At 40.9% G+C, this 21,749-nt stretch overlaps 1 protein-coding gene across 1 annotated transcript in view; it reads left to right on the top strand.

Moving 5' to 3' along the window:
• The window catches only part of COL22A1 (collagen type XXII alpha 1 chain), a gene marked incomplete at its 5' end in the record, with an annotated part of 155,803 nt that overhangs the window by 50,441 nt on the left and 83,613 nt on the right, over positions 1-21,749 (top strand). The window contains 9 exons of the mRNA XM_039388338.1: positions 1,520-1,573; positions 3,151-3,204; positions 4,516-4,569; positions 9,315-9,368; positions 11,207-11,251; positions 15,711-15,764; positions 17,089-17,142; positions 19,594-19,629; positions 21,167-21,196. Coding sequence (XP_039244272.1) covers positions 1,520-1,573; positions 3,151-3,204; positions 4,516-4,569; positions 9,315-9,368; positions 11,207-11,251; positions 15,711-15,764; positions 17,089-17,142; positions 19,594-19,629; positions 21,167-21,196 — 435 coding nt within the window. The remainder of the gene's footprint in view (positions 1-1,519; positions 1,574-3,150; positions 3,205-4,515; positions 4,570-9,314; positions 9,369-11,206; positions 11,252-15,710; positions 15,765-17,088; positions 17,143-19,593; positions 19,630-21,166; positions 21,197-21,749) is intronic.

Below are 21,749 nucleotides of genomic sequence, written 5' to 3'. Positions count from 1 at the left end.
GAACTCGATGGTCTTAGAGATCTTTTACAACCTTGATGATTCAATGGGGAATCAGTGGAAGGGGCAGCAGTAGGAGCCCCTGTAGCCTTTTCAGTGGTGGTTCCCCAGGGGACATTAATCCTGTCTCTAGAGTCTAGGTTGCTTCCGTGCAATTTCTCCTTGGGGAGGAACTGCAAAAGCTGGTGGATACTCACCTGCCCAACACGAATATTTCTGTGAGCACTGTGCCTCAAACGTATTGACTGATGCTGGGATTAATTTGTTCAGCTGTGCCAAAGAGTTGCTACTTCATGAAGGAAAAAATAAATAAAAGGCAAAAGAAGAAGCTAATTAACTACATTCCTTTGCTTTGCATAGAAAAGACACAAATAATTCTCCTACCTGTGCAACATACTCTGCCATGGAACAGCAGTTCCTCCAAGTTATATTGACCTGTTAGAGCAAATGATTTCCTTAAAAATCACGTTTTCTATTTGACGGGTTTTCTGTCTCATTAGGGAGCCATTCAAATATAGCAGATCTGATTTTTATCACTACTGCACTGCAAATTAGACAGAGTGCTTCATGAAGGTTCAGTTAGGAAGAAATGTGATTAAAAACGTATCCAATTACTTTCATTTGCATATATAGTACAGATACTTTTCAGATACTATCTTTTATTAACCTTTAAGTTTCAAATATACCTATAAATAAATAAATAAGCCTGGATTTTTTCACTGTCTATTGTTGACTGGAACCTTACCCTAGGAATATGTCCCTCTAAGTCTACTGGGCTAGTCATACAGAGAAAAAAGTTACAAACAATACTACATGTGGCAGAATTTGGCTTGAATTTATCTTGATATGTATGTAGTCCTTATGCTTGGTTCTGTTTTTTGTTTATATAGGAAAATTAGAAATATATGCATCAACTTCTTAGCCACTTTCATGCTCTTTCAAAAGTATTTCTCTGAGCTATCGAATTTTTACAAAAGCAAATGGGGAAAAAGCTCTTATTCTTTTGTCCCAGTCAAAGCAGATAAATGTAAGGAAAAAAAATCCTACATTTGACTTTTTCAAAAATTTCTACACCATTGAAAATTAAAAAAAAAAAATCAAAAAAAAAAATCCATGCCTTTTGGCGTGTTAGTGAGTTGGCCATGCTGGACTTCAAGTTTTTGTACTTTGAAATGTGGCAACAGGAAAGTTTCCCCAGGAAATGTTACTATGCTTCAAATACTTCTATTTAACCAGGATAGATCTCTAATCTTGTTCTTGAAAAACTACTGTTTCTGGATGGTAATAACAAAAAGGAGGGGTGGGAGGGATCAGTCGGAGGAATGCACAGGAATGGAAAAACAAAAGTGAACCTGTTCAAATATGGGCAAGTTACAGGTGACTGAGCACAACATTGTCACAGCGAGGATGAGAAGTCGGAATCAGTTCTCAAGAGATGACAACTATGCTGTCTAAAATACACAAATATACCACAAAATGATATGGCATTTCATAGGAGCTATTTTTTCCATTGATGTTGTAGGGTGAAGAAGGGCTCCCTGGCTTTCCTGGGCTGAAAGGGGATAAAGGAGAAAAAGTAAGTCCAATTTTTATCAATTACACTCTGAAAAGCTAAGAGTTTATAAAACTGTTGTGGAAGTGTATTGAAAACTGACCCTCACCTAAGTCTTTTGTTTTGTGCCTGTGTTGTGTCTCTTGTTTTGTGTTATCAAGGCGCTAAGAAAAGGAGAATGGGCTGTTGTATTATTTTTCATCAAAGTGCAGCTTAAGTCTTTAAACCTATTGATGATGCCTAGACACATTTGACAAACGTGTGGAGAACCCAAGGTTATCAGTTTGACTAAACTTTGTAAAAATCCAGAATATAAGAGTGAAGCAGAATAGGAACACAGTGCTAATACCTCTACATAGAGAAACACAAGTGTTTCTTCAGTGTGAGGCATAGAAGGCCAAAGATTATTGTGTCTTTTCTTGCATTGAATATAAATAACTTTTGGACTGTGGTGGCCTTTAGTTGCCTACTGTGTCATCATCTTAAAAAAAAATAAATCCTGTACTGAGCTTGCTCTGGTGACTAGCATTTACTTTGGACATATTTGTCAGAAATGCCTTAATCATAATTTGCAGGAGGAATTTTAGGAATTTAAACCTTTTCCACTAAAAATAAAACAACAAATGTTCTGGATTGCAAGTGAAGATGTCCCTCCAAGTAGCACACAACAACAACCAGCTCTGTACAATCACAGCCCACAGTGGCACCCTTGCAGTTCCCATGACCATTTCTCATTTGAGCCTTTTTTTATGACACACTTAAAAAGAAACTGCTGGGATGCCTAGAAGAGCAAACACTGAGCCAGTTTTTCACTGTGTATGTTATCTTGCCTGTTGTTTGTCTATTGTCTTTCCATTCTCTTTTTGTTCTTTAAATTGCCAACTGCAGGCAGCAAATTTGCCTTTTCTCCACATTTGCTGCAGTCTCCATTTGTTGTGGAGCCCCTAATTTCAGTATATTTAGTTCCATTCATCCCAGTGCACAGAAAGATTTTAAACGGCTAAAATTTTAAACTTAAGTTGTTCCTGGCTTTCTGATTTTTTTTGTTTTTCTACACCTTTGCACATTCACATTTCTGAGACTCACTTCCCAGTGGGCAGAGTCATTCCTGAGGACTGCTTGAGTTTTTCAAGGCTTCTTTTCTGTTTGCTTTTAGGCTTACTACTTATGTATATTATAGATGTGCCTGGAGGCTTCTGAACTTTAGGACGGCTGCCATACAAGCAAAGAGTAAAAAAAAAAATAATTAAAAAATGCAATTTTTTGAGACAATAGAATGGTGAAGAGAGAGGCTGGGGGAAGATGATGTGATAATATTAAGATGACTCAATGGTTATGTGTCTAATTAGCTCCAGAGCTTTTGTATTAATTTATTTTTAAATGAGTTAAGTGGCCAAGAGTGCCTACTTCCTCATTAGCAACTCATCAATCGTCCTAGTGTGTTACTGTCAGCAGCAGCTCCTCCAGAAACTGTAAATAATAAATGTTTGTGTTGAAATTATTCTCCTTATTCCTTATTCTTGCCTTGATGCACTGCTCGTGTCACTGCACTTGCAATGGGTGTTAATGCTGTGCTGATGATAACTCTGTTGCTGTTACAGGGCTCCCTGGGCTCACCTGGCCCCCCTGGGAGGGATGGAGCAAAAGGAGAAGCCGTAAGCCTTTTTTCTTCCTCTCTTGTAACCTTGCCTTTCAGTGCAAGGTAGGCAGTGGAAATCAATCCCTATTGAGTGGAACGTGTCTGGGGGATTTGTGTGGCCGTTTTAGGAGCAGCAGAAGCAAATGTCAGGAGGTTAATAGCCCCAGCACTCTCCCTCATGTTTGTGGCCAAGGCAGGTGTCACATGGATTAACCATCCTGAGAGGCTCCAGGGGCAGCTCTGTTACCATTCATTAAGGAAGGAAAGGGAGCTGTCTAGGCAGCCTGTGGTTTGGGACCTGTTGGTTAATAGCTGCAGCTGCAGAGCCTGGCCCTTTGGTTTATGGCTGGCAAGGAGTCCTCAGCTAGTGGAGATGACACGGGTGCAGGGGATCATCTTATGCTCCCACTGCAGACAAGGTTTAGAGAAATTAGTGTCTCGGTGACAGAATCAAGGACCTGGACTCCTCTTTTGCATCTCTGAAAACTAAGAGGAGGGGAAGGGTACCGGGATAGCTCAAGGATGGATGCAGCATACCAAATATTGCCTGTAAGAGGACTACAGTTGAAACATAAAACCACAAACACATTTTCCAGTATCTTAGAAAAGTTTGTTTTAGAGCTTTATGTCCTTTCCCCTGCTGGATCGCCATCCCTTAGAACTATCTTCATCCTGATGATGGACCTTCATCGTCTCATTCACTGTCCCTTTCTGGCAGTCACTTGGTGGCAACAAAAGGAACTCGGGGAAGGACTTTTTGGTCAGGCATACACAAAGGTCCATACAGCAGAAAAGCTCTTTTCTGTTCCATGCAGCCCGTTTCTTTTTAGTGCCACACTTGCTCTACTTTGGAAAAACTGGTAATTTTCCAATATTGCTTCCAGAACTGATACAACTTCATGACATCATGCCTGGCATGGTCTGGGATTGGACAGTGACGTACTTGCAGAATTGCTTATGAGATGTGTTTATACACTACAAGGTCACTATTCAAGAACAAATGCATTATGTTATCTCCAAGGAATCCATGTTTGTAGACTGTATTCAGTGCAAGCTGTTCACAACTTAGGGAACTAATTTCTTACTGCTTGGTTGTATTTAGAGAGCAAATGAAGAGATGCTTCAGTTTTTGAATTTGTCTCTTTCTACTTCTATTTTTGTGAAGAAAGTACACCATAAAGTTTCAAATCTCTGGAGAATGCTACTCAGGACTGTAGATATTGGATAGAGCTCCTGTTTCTAACTCCATGTAATGACTGTTTTGAGCCATCCTAGGCTTTATATATAAAATATTAGTATTTACCAGTGATATTGCTGTTACTTGCAGGGTGAACCAGGAAGGCCAGGAGCATTTGGACTGCCTGGGCCAGCAGGTCCAAAGGTAAGCTTTCCATTTCTTCTTTACATGGGCAGGCATGTTTTTTTCACTGGCTTTTTTAGAACTACTTCTTGTTTGACTTTTGATATTATCACTGGTGAATGAAGAAACTGAAAATGGTCATTTTCACCAGGGGTTTGCTACGGTATTGGCAATTAAGCAAAGTATGTAAAACAGACTTACCTTTTGTTTAATAAACAACATAGCTGGAGAAGGTGAAAAGAACTTGTTTTGGGGCACACAAGCCTTGTTTCATGTCTTCAGTAGCCTTCCCAACTCTCACAAAGATGCAGATGAGAACTATTATCCCTACTTTACAACTGAAAAAAAAAATCATGTAGAGATCCTAGCCTGGATGTTTCTGCACATTTGGGGATATTCAGTTTTGCACCGGTGAACAGTGGCTAAGTGATACAGAGCCAATTCTCATGTCACTGGGTTTGCTTCAAGCACGGTGCTTTTGAATAGAGATCTGATGAGACTTCTGAGCATGAGAAATGTGCCTTAATTTTGAAGCTCTTCTCATGAGCAATTTTTTAACCTCTTTTCAAAATCTGATCTCTCCTTCCCTTGTTCCCTGGTTACTGAGGAGGTAGATACCTCTCAGGTGGTTTCAGTCTTAATGTTATAACACAAAAAAAAGACAGTGCACTGTGACAAGTGTGTTTTTAAGAGTATCACACACAGCAAGTTCAGCTCATCCTGTGAAAGGTGCTGCAAGGACAACAGTTTGATTGCCTGAAAGAGTATCACATCTTCCTGGAAGAGACATATCTAGTCACCTAAACCTCCCACTGTTGCCTTTGTCCTCAAATAGGAGTTAAGTACCTGAACACTTTTCTGGATGCAGTTTTGATTGTCACTCAGCTCTATCTGAGAGGACTTGATGAAGCAGTTCATATATAGATCCTCTGGGTTCCTCAGCCATGGAGAGACCCCTTCTCCAAAATGTCTCTATCTTTGCATAGAGGGAAATGTTCATCCCTTCCTGAAGTCCCATCAGGAGAGTATTGTTTGTGGATTAGCAGGAATCTGGGACTTGATGAAATGAACTGAATTCATTTCCCCATCCACGACGTGGGGGAGCCCAGCTCTAGTTCCTTCTCCGTCTGAAGAACCATTTCCGACGTCTTGGTGGACGGGGAAGGGGAACTCCAGAAACAGGGTTTTTCAGGCCCCGAGCCTGGAGGGGAGAGGTGCCCTCCCCTCCCCCCAGCACCCACGTGGCTCCATGGCAGGCACAGAGACAGCACACCAGCATGGAGAGGAGGCAAGAGGGAGTTTATTGTTGGGAAGGGGTTTATAAGGCTTTTAGGAGGGTCAAAGGGGAACCAATCACGAGTTCAGGGTCACACAGAAAAAACCATCAGGTAAAGGGTCAACAGCCAATAGGAAGGGGTTAAACAAAGGACCAATGGGACGCCTCAGGATACCTTTCCCAGGACACTCCTGCATGGGAGATAACAGTTGCTGTGGGGGGTATTGGGAAGAAGAAACACGTGTTTGCAAAGGGACCACAAAGAGCCATTTTAAAACATGTTTAAACAAGTTTCTCATCAGATTCACTGCCACAATTCATCACTCACAAATGCCTTTCAGCTACATCTCTGCTATCACATAAACAAACACGCACTTTCTCTCTGTCCTGCATGTTTCATGTAGTGGAATTACAAACCAGCAGATTACATGATGCTCTTTGTGGTATGAAGTTCCTCACACCTGCTTTGCAAAGCTTTTGCAAACAAAGCTAAACTAAGGCATCTACATCTGCCTCAGGGTGGACTTGATCCTACTCCACGTTTTCCAGCAGGATCATCAGGTACATGTAGTTCAGCCAAGCAAAGAGGTAATGCTGAATAGAAGAAATACAGATCTATGGGCTGGGTAGGACAGGTGCTGGTGGGGCTGGACCTAAAGACATCTGACTGGCCAGTGCCAAGTGCTCCCAGGGAAGAGGTGAGCTTGGCTAACCCCAGCCTCTCACAGTGGCTAAATATAAAATGACTGTGCTTTCACGGTGACTTTCATTTACCTCAATGGATGCAATGGCTGTATGCAATGTCCTTCAGCTGGATTCTGGCCTGAGTTATTTTAAGAAACAACCATGACTTTGCTGACAGGGTTTTAAAATCTAAAACAGGAACCCACACTCCTTTTCTCCTTGGTGTAAAGTCTGAGCATCTCATTGGTGTGGAACAAGGTGTATAAGGATTGGTGGAGTTTGCAATCAGAAAGGTCACGTCTCCCATTAGTGATGTAATGATTGTTTTTTTTGCCAGATCACTTATTTTTATCATCAGCGTCAATACAGCAGCTCTGGGCTCTACCCCAGGCTCCATGGAGAGCTACCTTGCAGTTTCTCTGGTCGGTTGGGTTGTGGTCCTTCCCAGCTCAATCCATTTGCATTGAACCAGGCCAGTGCAGTGTGAGCTCAGCAACGATACCTGCACCACAGGAAATTCAGCCCCTTGTTTATGTCCTTGGCTGAGGAGTCTTTTGCTTCAGTGGGAATTGCCAGCACTTTCTTTTAAGAAGTTGTCTTGCAGTTTTTACAGACCTCATTAATTGTGTGAAGCTTCCAGTAGCACAGGTAAGGGTCCTGCAGACTTCTGGTAATAGGATTTCAGTCCACAGAGGTACCAAAATGTATCCGAACCCATTAGGGCACACGTATAACTCACAGGAATGAAATGGCCTCGGTGTGTCATCTCTGCTTTTACTGCTTTTGCTGCTCAGTGATGTCTCCAGGGAAGATTGTTCCCAGCTTGGTGTCTTCAGCATAAAACTCTGTTTTTTGGCGTGTTTTTTTTTTTCTTGTTCATCAAACTTGGAGGGTAAACTTGACTGATCATCGAGTGTGATCTTGCTGGCTACAAGCTGGTGGATGCAAAGAAGTGCTCTCAAAGTCAGTCTTGTGCTGAAGTGTTGGAGCTTCTGGTTACAGATGTCGTGCTGGTCTGAGATGGCAAGAAATACCCATTGGTTGGAAAACTCCCAGGCAAATATGTGGCAGGTTAATTTATATGCAGTAAATGGGTCGAGACAAAAAAGGCAACAGCTCAGGTCCCTCAGGTATGATGTTATAGCAGTGAAACAAAGCTTGGATTTTTGAGATCAGGCCCTTTAGCCTGTAATATCTTTCAGTAAATATTCAATCTTTTCGTGCTTTTCTTTTTTCTGTATCTTTTTAATAAAAGGATAAAGAGGTTTTTTTCTGGTCGTCATTGCTATGGCATGGACACAGCTATAGCATTCCTATCCTAACTGACAGTTATCTGTACTTGATAGAAAAAGCAGAGGCAGAGAGGGGAAAAAGAATCAAGCTTTTGAAATATAAAGTACTAGGTAAGAGTTTCATTTTGACAAATTTCCTTCTTCCTTACTTCAGCTGTTGAAGGTCTCACGCTTCTCTGATTTACCAGACATGATCTCAGCACAGGCCTTGAGTGGGTGCAGCACATCTCAATCAGACAAACCCAGTTTCTCAGTCTGTAACTTCTGATGAGTATTATAACCATGTTTTATGTAGCGGTACTTAGTCGGACTTTAACGATTTGGACAACTTGGAACAGGCCTCTGTTTCTCTTGGGGTTTTGCCTAGACTTTGGTAGTGTATTTTTCTGCAGGCTGGAGGGAGATGTTTAGGTGCATTCCTGCTGCTCTCCCTTTGCTATCAGAGGACTTACAATATTTCCTGACCTGGCAGAGGTTCTCATGTGCCTGATGTTGTAGAGATCCTCAAGCTACCTTTGCTTGTGCTTGCATTCCACTGTTGTTAATCTGGGCATTTACATTGGGGAAAAAAAAAAGTCTCAATTCTACTAATTAATTGCAGACACACCTTGAATTTAATTTTATTTTTTTAATATGAAACATCTATTAATGTGAAATATAGAAATTATTTTAAAATTATTTAAAAATAAAATCTCTCTTTTGAAGCCTTATGCCCATTACAACCACAATACAGGAGTTAGACAGTAGTGGTGGGAAAGAGGAAGTGATATAAGTAAGAAAATAATCAGTCAAACAGGTCATATAAGATGCCAGATCAGTTCTCTAGGTCAGACTCTAAGGGCTAAGCCTTGGAGCTGAGGATCCAGATCATTTTCAGATACTGTAAGACACATAAAAGTGAGTTCTCTCCATTTCAGTGTACACTCTTCAGGGGGAGTCACTGTGCAACGAGCTGAAGGACTGCTGAAATGTACCTGATCCTCTTGCATTTCTCACACTTAGGCAAAAAATATACATTAGAGAATGTAGGTTTGATCTGTTTCTTTTCATTTACTCCTCAAAACATATAACATTTTGAAGTCTGTAGTTCATTTATTCTGAGATATGGCCTTAACTGCAGCTTTTGCAGCAATGTATATCCGTGTGTTGTTCCACCAGCACTGTTCAGGAGACAAAAGAGTTGTTGTACGCAACTGACATTGCCAAACCTTCTGAAATAACCTATAGAAGGAATTTGCATGTGATGGTTTGCCTTTGTAGGGCAAAACTAAAAGCAGAAGGATAAAACAGGATAAACTCTGTCTAAGTGCCAGAGACAGAGGAAAATATTGGGGTGTCACTTTGGGTAGGTATTTGGAAAGTCAGATAGATGATGCTCCTGTATCAGCACTGAGAGAATCAAGAAGCCTCAACAACCTGAAAGAACAACTTACATTTCTGAATAACTAGTTTTATTCTTGTTCTCTTATGTGAAAGAGTTTCTGATGGTTTACTGTATCTCAATTCCTTGCCAGGGATCCGAGGGAAAACAGGGTCCTCCTGGAATTAAAGGCTATGTAGGTGCACCGGTGAGTCATGTGTCTTTTTAAATTTTTATGGTCCTGAAACTTTCTTTACTTTTTCAGTGATTCTGCCCAGCTATATTTTTTTAATTGTTATTATTAAGCAGTATATAGTATGTCTGGCCCCTTACCAGCACTATGTCCAAATGGTGACACTTTCTTGACTTCACTGAGTTTCTTCAGACTTTTTAAAAAGAGAGCAGACCTGTAGCCAGTAGAGAGATGTCAGCAGAATGGACTTTATTACTGAGATAACAGCTGGTGATTTTGTGATTCTCTCACCATAATGTAATTACTTTGGTCTGTGACGATGCACCATTTATACGGTGCTTGAAAACTTCATAGAACACCAAGAAAAATTACCACCTCTCAGTAAGTTTCCAATCATATTTTCGAAAGTCTTAGGGAACAGTCTTTGGGCTCAGTGGACAAACCTGCCTCCAGTGAACAGACAGCCAGACCAAAATAAATTAGATTCTATCCAGTAAGCATCTCTGTCCCTGGGGTCCTCAGCACAAGAAAAATTCACGGACCTCTTAAAGTAGGTCCAGAGGAGGGTCATGGAAATGGTCAGAAGGCTGGAGCATCTCTCCTGTGAGGAAAGGCTTAGAGAGTTGAGGTGGTTCGGTCTGGAGAAGAGAAGGCTCTGAGGAGGCCTTATTGTGAACTTTCAATATCTAAAGAAGGCCTATAAGAAAGGTGGGGACAAACTTTTTAGCAGGACCTGTTGTGGTAGGACAAGGGATAATGGTTTTAAACTAAAAGGGGGTAGATTTAGATTAGAAAAAAAAAGCAGAATATTTTTACAATGAGGATGGTGAGACTCTGGAACAGGTTGCCCAGAGAAGTGGTAGATGGCCCATCCATGAAGATATTCAAGACCAGCTTGGACTGGGTGCTGAGCAACATGATCTAGTTGAAAATATCCCTGCTCGTTTGGTTGATTATGTAAACCTTCTTAAGTCCTCCAAATATACCCAGATATGCAGCTCTCATTAGCTGGGAGGTAAGCCTCCACTACAGTGTAAAGTAAACTGAAGTTTAAATACAAATATGCTGTAATAGTAAGCAGCATTTTAAGCTTTGGCAGTTTCAGACAAGTCACTATTGACTGAAGCATATCTGTCTCTCTATAGCTATTAGCTGGTTGCTCAGTTTCCACAATAAAGGTAAAATACAAGGTGCTTGCTATGCCAAGGGAAGGTGAAATATGGTTCTTGCCCGTTGAATTGATGGCCTGTGTTAGTGCCACATCAAACTGAGCTCCAGCAATGTTTCTGGTGTAGCTGGGAGGAGGTGAATTATGCAGTCCAGAGGAACACTGGCATTGGATTCATAGCACAAAAATGTGCTGGGCCTCCGGGTCAGCGTACATCTAACACTTGCCAGTTCTCAGAGCTACCTGCTGTCTGCCTAGCTACTGCATCCAGACCCACTAGGAATGGGAATTCTTGCTTTTTTATGCGATAGGTTTTCCCATCAGTATCGTCCTCTACCAGAGTCCTCATTGTTTACAAGGAACATGAAAAATGCAGAGCACTGGTTGTTTTCCAGACCATCTGCAGCTGTGGTGTGTTCCCTCCACACTGCTGTTGGCAGGAGGGTTGCGTGCTGCAGGCAATATAATGTTACAGATGTTCTTGGGCCCACAAGTAGTCCCTGCTCTGCGAGTCTGCTTGGACCATGCCTGCGGCCAACTTTGAGGACTGGCAACTGAAAATGTCCTTGAGGTTCAGTTGAATAGATTGTGCAGATGTGCACAGTGACTTGGTGACTAATTAGAGGAGGTAACTATGCCTCTACTTGGATTGAACTTTATAATCTCTGTTTCTTTTTATTTTTAGGGTCTACAAGGAGAAAGAGGAGAAAAGGGAACACGAGGAGACAAGGTATTCCTGCTGCATGCCAGGAAAAGCCAGGCTGTTCTTTTCCTCTGACCATTAGGTGAGGTGGGCTGCAAGACCAGCAGCTCTGGAAGTGGAGGGATGATGGAGTTTCCTCACTATGCTGCACTTCCCAGTGCTCTCCCATGTGCCCTGGGCATTCAGGAAAGCTTTATGGATCTCTGCTGTCTACTAAGCACACATTTAGGGACTTCTTGTCCGTATGTAGCCAGGGATGGAGGAGAGAGAGGACTGGAGTGAAGGCATGCCAGTGGGGAGATCGAGGGGTGCCTACATTGTGTGTACCACCTGAGGGTTGTGAATGACCACTGACTGCTGCTGACAATATCTGCATCCATCTTGCTCCATTTACTCAGATTATCCAACTTCCTATGTTTCTGTCTTCTCCCATCACTATTAAATCAGGAGCATTAAGTTCCAGGTAGTTTCTACGTTAAAGGTTTCATCCAAATGGAGCTGCTTCCCAGTTCTATGTTCTTTCCTGACTTGGAAAAGCTGTTTTACACAGTACAGGACACTCTGTAATTCAAACTATGTTATGGCTTAAGGAAGAGACCAAGTGCCTATTATACCTGGAATAAGCCTTTAAAAAGAGATATGGGCAGGTGTAAAGTCTTAATTATAGCAGTTTGATATCTGTGATCAGACACATCAGATATGCACCTACTTCTGCTGTGGACCTGCCTGACAGTGTTCAAGGCTCCCCAGAAGTGCCTTGTCTTGCTTATGACTCAAGCTGGTCCTGAGATATCTCAATGATGGTCTGGTAGCTTTGCCTGTGTTTAAACTCTCTTTAGTGATACCTCTGTAAAGAGGGGGTCATTGGCTTGCTAGCACAGTCTTGTTCCCATTTCCCTCTCATTTCCATTTTCTGGAGACGAAACCTGGCAATTTACACCAAACTTTTGCCTATCAGTAAAAATTATCAATAGACCCCTAGTGTGAGATATTGTGTTTCTCTTTACCAGTGTCCTTTCTGCTGTTTATGATAAAATAGCCAGAATTATATTTTGTATTACCTATCCTTGTTGATGCAGCCAGAGAAAAGGCTGGATCATACTTTATCTTCCTCATGCTTTTCCCTCAGCCCTTTGCAGAACTGGTTCAGTGTGCTGAGTCCACCCAGTGCCTCTTCCGCTTTTCCAGAGGCAAGATTGTCTAATCTGCTGGAATATTTGGCTCCCGGAAGAAAATCCATCTTTCTGAAATCACCTTGATGGGAGAGGAAGCTGGAGCTATGTGTGGGCAAGCAGCTGACTAAGCTGACTAAGCTAGAGGAAGATTAAAATGGGGAAGAAATGAATTAGGTTTCATTTCATTAGAAGGATATGCACAATTAAGGTCCGTTTTTTGGGTTGGTTTTTTTTTTTTATTTTTTTTTCCTGAAGCAGCCAAATCTCTGCTATAACAATTGTACTTTGATTTTTTTCCACGTTTTAATGATGGTCTCAGAGCACCCACTGCCATTACTTTAACTTCTACCAGTAAGTACTACTGTGAAAGCAGTGGGCGTAAATTCGACTGGCCAAATATTTCCTTGTCTGCTCTTCAGTCTGTAACTTGAATACTGACACCTACACAACCTGTGTTTCTTTGTGCCTGAGGAGAAAAGAGTTTATAATATCAGATGAAAACACCAGTCTGTGCACTGAGTATTGTTCTACCACATCTGCACCCTGAGCATCAAAAAAGCATACATATCCCATAATACATCTTGCTGCTTTATCCATATATTTTGGGACCTCAGATGTAAATATTGAGGTTTTACATTGAGGTTCCCAAATCCAATAGTACTGGTTACACTTGAACTTTAGGAAAACTACTGCACCACAGGAGGGATCTCCCATATTTTTTGAACTCAGTGGGCTCGTTGTAGTCTCCAGCACAGACTCTGCAGGAGACAAGCAGGATGCATTTCTCCACCAACATAAGCCTGGTATGTCAGGGATACTTGGCATGTTAATTTAGGCATGTGCAGCAGTCCCAGTGTGACATGGGGCATTGCTTTTGCTGCAAAAGCATATATCCATCCTGTAGATTCTTGTCTGTTTTGTTGAGAAGAGCTTGTGTAAGGAGGCAGCAGGGCTGGTCTGCTGCTGCCAGATCCCTCTGCAGTGGTTTTTTTTCTCCTTCACCCTTTTCCAGACTCGTGGGGAATCATTTTTCAACAAATCATTACCTTTTCTAACTGGTAGAGGTCAGAGAGTAGCACTGAAGTTTTGGTGAAATTGGGATTTTCACAGTTCCTTATGACTCTTCACCATTTTCTTCCAGTGCTTAAAAGCAGGAAGACCAGTAGAGCATAGGAGAAAGAAATGGAGTCTTAAAGTGAAAATTTGAGAATAAAACTTTAATGTGTTTGTTCTGTCTGTTGGAAAAAAATACCTTTCACTAAGTAGCTGTCTTTAAAGAATGAAAAAAATGATAACAAATATTTATAATGACAGATTTTTCTGTAGAAACAACAGAAAACACAATCATTTGGAGTGTTTTCAAAGTGCTTTATTTTATATATTTGTATAAATAATACATTTGCCTTTCCCAGCCCCCATTACTAGCAATAAGAACATTGGCACTTTTCTGTTTTGGCAGCTAAACCAGCATGTGTGAAGTACTTGTTGCTGCAGTATATCGATGTTAAAAATTCTCCTGGGAATACACTGCACATTTTGTCAGCAATCTACCAGGATGTTGCTTACTGAAAGTCTTGAAATCAGGATATGCATAGTTCAGTCAGTGCAAAGGAAACCATTAATATGGAAACTGTCACCCTAAAATCAAGTGTATCCGGGGTCTGACACTGGTTTTCTGTAGGATATGGGTCTCTCTAATTTCATTCCTTGAATACATAATTAAAATAATATTTATGTTAGAAGACTGATTGACTTTCTAAGGAGGAAAAATAAACAAAGTGATTTGCAAATCCATTTCTGACTTGCTAAATCAATGTAGTTTACAAAAGGAGCTAATTAAATCCATTGGAGTTAAGTGTGGGTTTGTAGGTAATAACAGTTCTAAAGGGATTAAAATATCTAAACCATTAAAAAAGTAGAATAAAACTAACAGTTTGTTGTCACTGCTTGTGCTTGTACTTGTACAATTTGTTTTTACATGCACATTCACGTTTGCATTGGCACTGTGTGTGCATTTGATAGTTTATATTCAGCTGTGGATGCAACATCCAAGTAAAATCTGTGTTCCATTTTAGAGAGGTTTAAGGAATTTACAGAGAAAAAGAAAGTCCCTGTTTCAAAGAGTTTTTAACTAAAGAAGCTGAAATGGTCAAGGACCACAATCTGTAAGACTGAAGTTCAGCACAAGTATGTTTTTGATCCAGTCTTTTTCTCTATCAAGAACCAGGATTATAAAATATGGAATATCGTAAACTTGAACGTGGAAGTACAGTAGAGGTCAGGGTCAGAATTCAAAATTATCTTGAAAACATAATCTCCCAAAGCAGAAGATGAGATTGAGAAGGGGAAACTGCAGGATGATTCATAGGTGTAGGACAACAAATTTCACAGCGCTAAAGACTGGGAACAAGTGATCGAGGAGCTGTCCTGTGAAAGGGGCTTTGGGGCAAAGTAGATGTTGTCCTGGCATTTAAACAGAAGAATAGTTTATGAAACATGAAATAATATTTCTGCTCAAAGCCTCAGCTGTGTCCAGGTTCATGCACTTAGATACAATGAAAACATGCAAAAATTGGAAACTGCTCAAAGGGGAGAAACAAAAATGGTCAGAAGCCTGAAAAACATGCGCATGAAGAAAAGTTAGAAGTATTGTGGTTGTTAAGTCTAGAGAAGTTTGAAAGGAGAGTTTTGTAGGTCTTCAAATACATAAAATATTGTAAAGACGAAGGAAACAGTCTGTTCTCTGCAGGAGGTTAGGAAAAGAAACACCAGTCTGGAACTGTAGCGAGAAAAAGTCAGGTTTAGGTGCAGGTGAAAAAATCCCATATCTTCAGGTAATAAAAATAAAGTAGTGAAATTGATTGCTGTGGACTTTGTGTACTGTCCAGTTCTGAAGACATAAAGGAACAGATAAATTTTTCCCCCAAGTTACAGAAAGGATAGTTGAAAACCAAAACACTTTTTCTTTATTGGGGAAAACTGAGCTATTGCTGGATTGTGGATTCATTATTTTCGTAAGAGCTATTCCAGGCTGATGGTTCTCCTGGTATATGCTACCCAGTTTTTGTGAACCCACCCCAGTAGGTAGAGGAAGGATACCAACATAGAAAACTACTACACAGCTGCTTTTGGTCACAGCAACTTTTCGTGGTACAAGACGTGGGAACTTTAGACATTTTCTCTATTGGGCTGTCTGGAATTTCTCTCCTTATTCCTTACTGTTGGAGCAAATACCATGGACATCACCTGCAGAGTAGTGACCTAAACACCATGGATTTGAGATATAGTGGTTTTTTGTCTTCTTTTTCCAGGGAGAGAGAGGCCTGGATGGGTTCCCTGGAAAGCCGGGTGTGGAGGGGAGACAGGTACGTTGCATATAATGACTGGAAGCAATTTTTTGAAAAGAGTGAAAGTTGACTCTTAAAACTGAGACTTATCCTGGGCAACTGCTGAATCATGGCAGGACCCCCCCACATGCCTGCTCTAAGGGTTTTTGTGGGTACACTTGGGGTTTTTTTTGTTTAGTTGGTTTTAGAATTAAACTATAATGCAATATACATTTAAAAAAAATGCCAGTCCTTTCAAATTGATAGGTTAAATGTTTGTCTTAATTTTTGTTAAACATATAAGAAATCACACATAAGAATTCAGTTGTTTAAGCCTGATTTTTATGAACTTTTTTTTCCCTTCCCACAACATGAAAGGAAGAGAACTGGATTTAATACATTTGGTTTGTTTTCAATCAAAAAGACTTGGAACTATTTACATTTTTAAGACAAGAACAAACCAGAAAATTGTCTAAAAGATCAGTACATTTCTGCTGATCAGACACATAATGCTTTGTCTAAAACCGCTATCTGTAGATCCCACAAGACTGTTTTCATTACTCAGGATATGATACTTAATGAGAGGCATCCTTTCCTCTCAAGGATCTTCTGGTCTAAATAGCAAAGGACAAAGCAAGAAGCAGAGGCTAGAAGTGATTTCCAAAAGCCATGTGGCTAATCATTGCCACCCTCGAGCCTGAAGCCTCCAGGCTGTTGCATCTGCATCCTGCTCTGTTTCTCAGTCACGCTTTACCCTGTATGGAGAAGTGTGTGTCTAGTTAGTGTTTATCACTATCCTCATAAGATGAAAATGTTTTCTGGTGCTACAGGCAGCACTGGAATCTCAGGGAGCTGTGTTTACTGTGCCCATTATACTGCTTACAGAACTGGTTTCTACTTGCAGCAAATGTAGATGAAGTGGGAAATTGCACAAGGACATGAAGATGGATCTTGATTGTCTATTGTTCCAAAAGAACAATTTCTCCAAGTGAAGCCCTGTTACAGAAGTTGGAACAGAAATCCGGAAGCTTTTTTTCCCTTTTCATGTCTAGACACCTAGGAGTGGGCAGATCTTCACGCCTGAATTTGATACTGAATGTTGTGTTTGACACTGATATACCCACTGAACTACAATTCTTTTGAACCAGCTGAAGTTGGGTTGGTGTTATTGTGGCTGCTGTGGCATCTCCATCATTGTTCTCTTTCCTCTCTATGCAGCAGAGCCAAAGCAACCTCGTGTGTTCTATTAACTCCTATCCCAGTGCAATGAGACATCACCCTTTGTGCTGCCAATATCTGCAGCCTTATGTTTTTCCCGTACTTTAAAAACAAAGAGTTTTCTCTCCATTTTACCTGTTTATAGGGCCCTGCTGGCAGCCCCGGCCCTCCAGGCGCTAGTGGGACCAAAGGAGAAAAGGTAAGGTGGGATGGGATGCACAGGAGGGGTTTGGAAACACATTTGTTAATTCTTCTTGGGCCCCCAGTGCTGAAAATATCAGAGCTGTTGGTCTACTATTTATCTCATTGTGTATTACTGAAGTTTATATCCATTTAAATGTTTAACTTTCCTGGCATTGCTTCTGAAATGGGTAAAAGCGGGTATTAAAGTGTGCCTGGTTATTGCTCCACTGCTCTTTGTTAAGCCCCCATAGTGGGAATAGAAGGAAATAGAATGCAGTTTGGGTCAGAAAATCTTCCTCACCTAAGAAATGTCAATATGTTTGTGTAGAAGCTGATTTTCTGACCCAGGAGATGTATAATTGACTCAAAAAGTGTCAATAAAGTGACTCTGAGCCTCTTACCTGCAAAATAATTATTCACTGCACTCAGCAGCAATTTTGACCTTCTTATTTTTACAGTTGTTAAAGTTTTCAGGGCAGCCTTATATTTCCCTCTCTGTTAGAGATGATGTTGTAGTTTTGATATTTCCGACACAGGTCTTTGGCATGAGTGGAAAGGCATAGTCAGTTCTGGATTTCTTTCTTTCTCCTCCAGATAAGGCAGTGAGCTTATCCAAGAATGCAGAGATTGGAAGCAATACTCTGTTCTCTCTCTGCAGTAGTGATCAGTCTTGAGTTCATAACACTTCATCCATGTCTCTGAAGCAGCCACATCTGGTGCTTTCAGAAGATGTTTTGCTCCTTGGTCCAATACTTTCAGAGCAGCTGCTGTGTGTCTCTTCAGTATTTCTTCAGAATAGGCCAGTTTGGATGGGGCCCTGGGCAACCTGATCTAGTGGGTGGCATCCCTGTCCAAGGCAAGACAGCTGGAACTGGATATTCTGGACAGGCTGGATTGAGATTCAATAAGGCAAAGTGACAGGTCCTACACTTGGGTCACAACAACCCCTGCAGTACCACAGGATGGGTGCAGAGTGGCTGGAAAGCTGCCTAGTGGGAAAGGACCTGGGAGTCCTGGTCGACAGTGGCTGAACATGAGCCAGAGTGTGCTCAGGTGGGCAAGAGGGGAAAGGGCATCCTGGGCTGTAGCAATAGTGTGGCCAGCAGGACCAGAGCAGGGATTGTCCCTCTGGGTTGGGCACTGGTGAGGCCACACCTCAAATCCTTGTTCAGTTCTGGGCCTCTCATGGCAAGAATGACGTTGAGGTGCTGGAGCATGTCCAGAGAAGGGCAACTGAGCTGGGGAAGGGTCTAGACAGTAAGTCATATGAGGAGCAGCTGAAGAAGCGGGGGTTGTTTAGTCTGGAGAAAAGGAGGGTCAGGAGGGACCTTATCACTGTATACAACTACCTGGCAAGAGGTTGTAGGCAGGTGGGGCTCAGTCTCTTCTCCCAGGCAAGTAGCAACAGGACAAGAAGAAATGGCCTCAAGCTACACTAGGAGAGGTTCAAATTGGACATCAGGAAGAATTTATTCATTGAAAGGGTGGATAAGCATTGGAATGGGCTGCCCAGGCAGGTGGTGAAATCAGCATTCCTGGAGGTGTTCAGAAATGACTGGATATTACACTTAGTGATTGTGGTTTAGTTGACATGGAGGTGTTCAGTCAAAGGTTGAGATCAATGCCCTTGGAGGCCTTTTCCAACCTTAATGATTCAGTAATTCTATCTTTAAGGCCTCTTTCAACCCAAACCATTCTATGACTCTATGAATAAATAACAAATACTAGTTGAGCTTGTCTTCAGAGAAAAGAATACGAAAAATATGTTGGGTCATTCAGAGACCTACGTGAGTAATGAACAGAGTGTGGAAGGAAGCTATGTGATCAATTTAGCACCAGTCTATACCTAAAGTAAAGGATATACCTTCTGGATTCATAGTCTTAAAGCATAATACATGGTGGACATTGCTGGAGAAAAATGGACTGGAACAAATTGATAGCCTATATGACAATAAATCATGGGAAAAGGGTGTAGCATCTCAGTGTCCTATATAGTATATAGTATAATTTGCTCTATAAGATCACTTGGGGAAAGTTCTTACTTTTTTTGAAAAGTTATTTTGGTCATTAACAAACAAAAACATTTTTGACCCCCCAAATATCCATCCTCTTGCGGGTCTGTTGGGGGTCTAAGCATCAAGCAGGTTAATTTGTGTGGTATGTGGACATCAAATATAAGATTTTTGAAGCACAAATCTACTGCTATGGTGCATCTAGTGCATCATTCATTTTAAGTCACTAAATGTCATTAAATAAATGTAAACATCACAGTAATACAGACTCCAACTAGTTCTTGGACTTATTCCTCTGCAGAGCAGAGCAGATTGGTATTGAAAATAAGAATGTACAACAGCAGCTGGAAAATATGCTCAGAGGTTTGTTTTCATTTTGCATTATGTTATGTATTATGCCATGTATTGTTGTGGTCTGTGTTATGTTTTTTAATTTCTTTTGTGTTATCCTGCAGGGTGAACCAGGACCTCCAGGATTGCCTGGCACTTCAGTAAGAATTATTGTTTTTTCAGCTTTCTCATACTTTGTAGGTATTATTGCATGAGAAGAGAAGGTGGAAGTGAGGGGTGTGGGGATCTTACTGAAAGATGTTCTTAAATATTTCTGGTGGTTTGTTGTTTTTTTTTTGTTTTTTTTTTTTTTTTTCAAAAAAGTGAGACTATAGGCAGTGAAGATTTTTGAAGAAGGGAAGTGATAGGTTCCGACAAAGAGAAGCACTGCCACAATTTTGGGATACTGTGAGTGCCTCTTCAGGACTTGAAGAGGCAATGAAAGCACTCCTTAGGTGCATCAGACAGAGCAATACTATGACAGGACTGTGTGGTTTCTGACAGTCATTGAGTTGATTCCAAGTGGTCTTTGGTACATAGAACCTGTAAAAGTCATAAAAGAAAATGAAATTCCAGAATTGAGTGCCTTTGACGTAGACTCAGTGTGAGAGTTGGGGAGAGAGAAGAAAAAGGCAATTTCTGATGTGGGCGAATGATCTTTCCTTGGCTTATGTCTGAAAAAGTCCTGGTGGAATATAAGACAACCAGGACCTGATGTGCTGGAAGTACGGATGAAAAAAGAAAACTGAGAAAACAGGAGAATGGGACTTATCTTTCCTGTGGCACTAGATTTATCATCCTTAGTGCATCCCTCCCTCTGCCTTCAGCAATGCCTTCACTGATGCCAGGGACATCACTGGCAGGGATGTAAGAATGTCCTGAGCCTAATATTGTCTGTATGAAGAGATCATCTCCAAGTGAATGGAAGAAGATTTACCACGAAGTATGCAGAGGAGAGGTCTAGAACTGAGTTCTGCATGGGCTGGTAATAAAGCAGTTAGGCAGTATACCTTTTACTAGCCAAAAAAATAGGATTAGTATTAGGAAACAGCACTCTGACTATGGCTGCTAAAGACAAGAATGAGAAGCTCCCTGGTAATCATGGGAAAGACAGCAGGCATTTACCTTACCCAGAATGTGGTAGAAAGTAAAGGAATAAGAAAAAGAATGCTATGAAAAAAAACTCATGTTTGGGTAAGAACCTTTTACTGTCCTGCTCAAATGTGGTAGTAATGACGTGACAGGAGTTGCCAAGAAATTTTGAAAGATGCGTATAAAAGCTGGAAATGAGCCTAAAGCTACAGCAGGTGGGTGCAAAACAGGCAGGGCATATCTCAAGCTGGTCTGCTGGTTATGTGATGCCTTCTGTGTTCAACTGATCTTTGTAACTTTGAGTAAAAGAAGATCTGGGGAATTGACTGACTTGTTTATATGATGAGATAATGAATTAAGTTCTTGCTGTTTATACAGCCACACAAATCATTTCATAGGTAACTGTGTCAATAGGTAACTTGTGTCAGCCTGAGCTGTTTAAATAGAAAACATCCCCAGCCTTCAACAGGATTTGAAGAGCTGTAGGAGTTACTGAGCAACTCGAAGGAACAGCAAGGGGAGAAAAATACCCTGAGGGGGACCATCATACCCTTGCACCTTGTCTTTACTTTTTTCATTCTTTATGACTCTGCGATTCTATTGCAGGTGCATATTGAAGGCCTAAAAGGAGAGGAAGTAAGAGAGATTCAATATCTATTCTTTCATTGCAAGAATATTTTAATGTAATTCTGTTTTCTGTTCGGTTAGGTTTTTCTTTAAAATTATACTGTAAAAGGAAGGTGGATGGAAGCATTATCAGGAAATCAAGAAATAAGTTTTCCTATTTACAGTGGAGAAAATAAACAAGAAAGGAAGAAGGGCAATGTTCTTTTCAGGTGCAGTGAATCTAACGCAAACGAGAAGTACGAATTGTACTGTCAGCTATGCAATTATTTAAGAACAGGGAAGGGTTAACATTAAAGTTAAACTGTATTTGAGTTTTATGCCTCTTTTGTCTCTGAACTTGGGCACTCAAACTGGGGGGCATATCCCTTGCTTCAGTCTGTTAGCCCTATGTATTAAAAAAATATATTTAAACTTGATTTTGTGTTGGTAGGTGCCTAATTTGCATTTACCTGCTACTTAATATAATAATTTGCATCATATAATCGATACTTTAAAGCCGTTCAGAGCTGTGCTGTCCTGGGGGAAAGGCCTTTTGAAGCTGTTCATGCAAGAATTGTTCTTC

The sequence above is a fragment of the Pipra filicauda genome, unplaced genomic scaffold (genome assembly GCF_003945595.2).
Source record: "Pipra filicauda isolate LSUMZ 115617 unplaced genomic scaffold, ASM394559v2 scaffold634_size201327_pilon, whole genome shotgun sequence".
In the NCBI taxonomy this organism is placed as follows: Eukaryota; Metazoa; Chordata; class Aves; order Passeriformes; family Pipridae; genus Pipra; species Pipra filicauda.
Note: the sequence above shows the minus strand (reverse complement) of the source record. Positions and strands in the feature narration are given on the sequence as shown.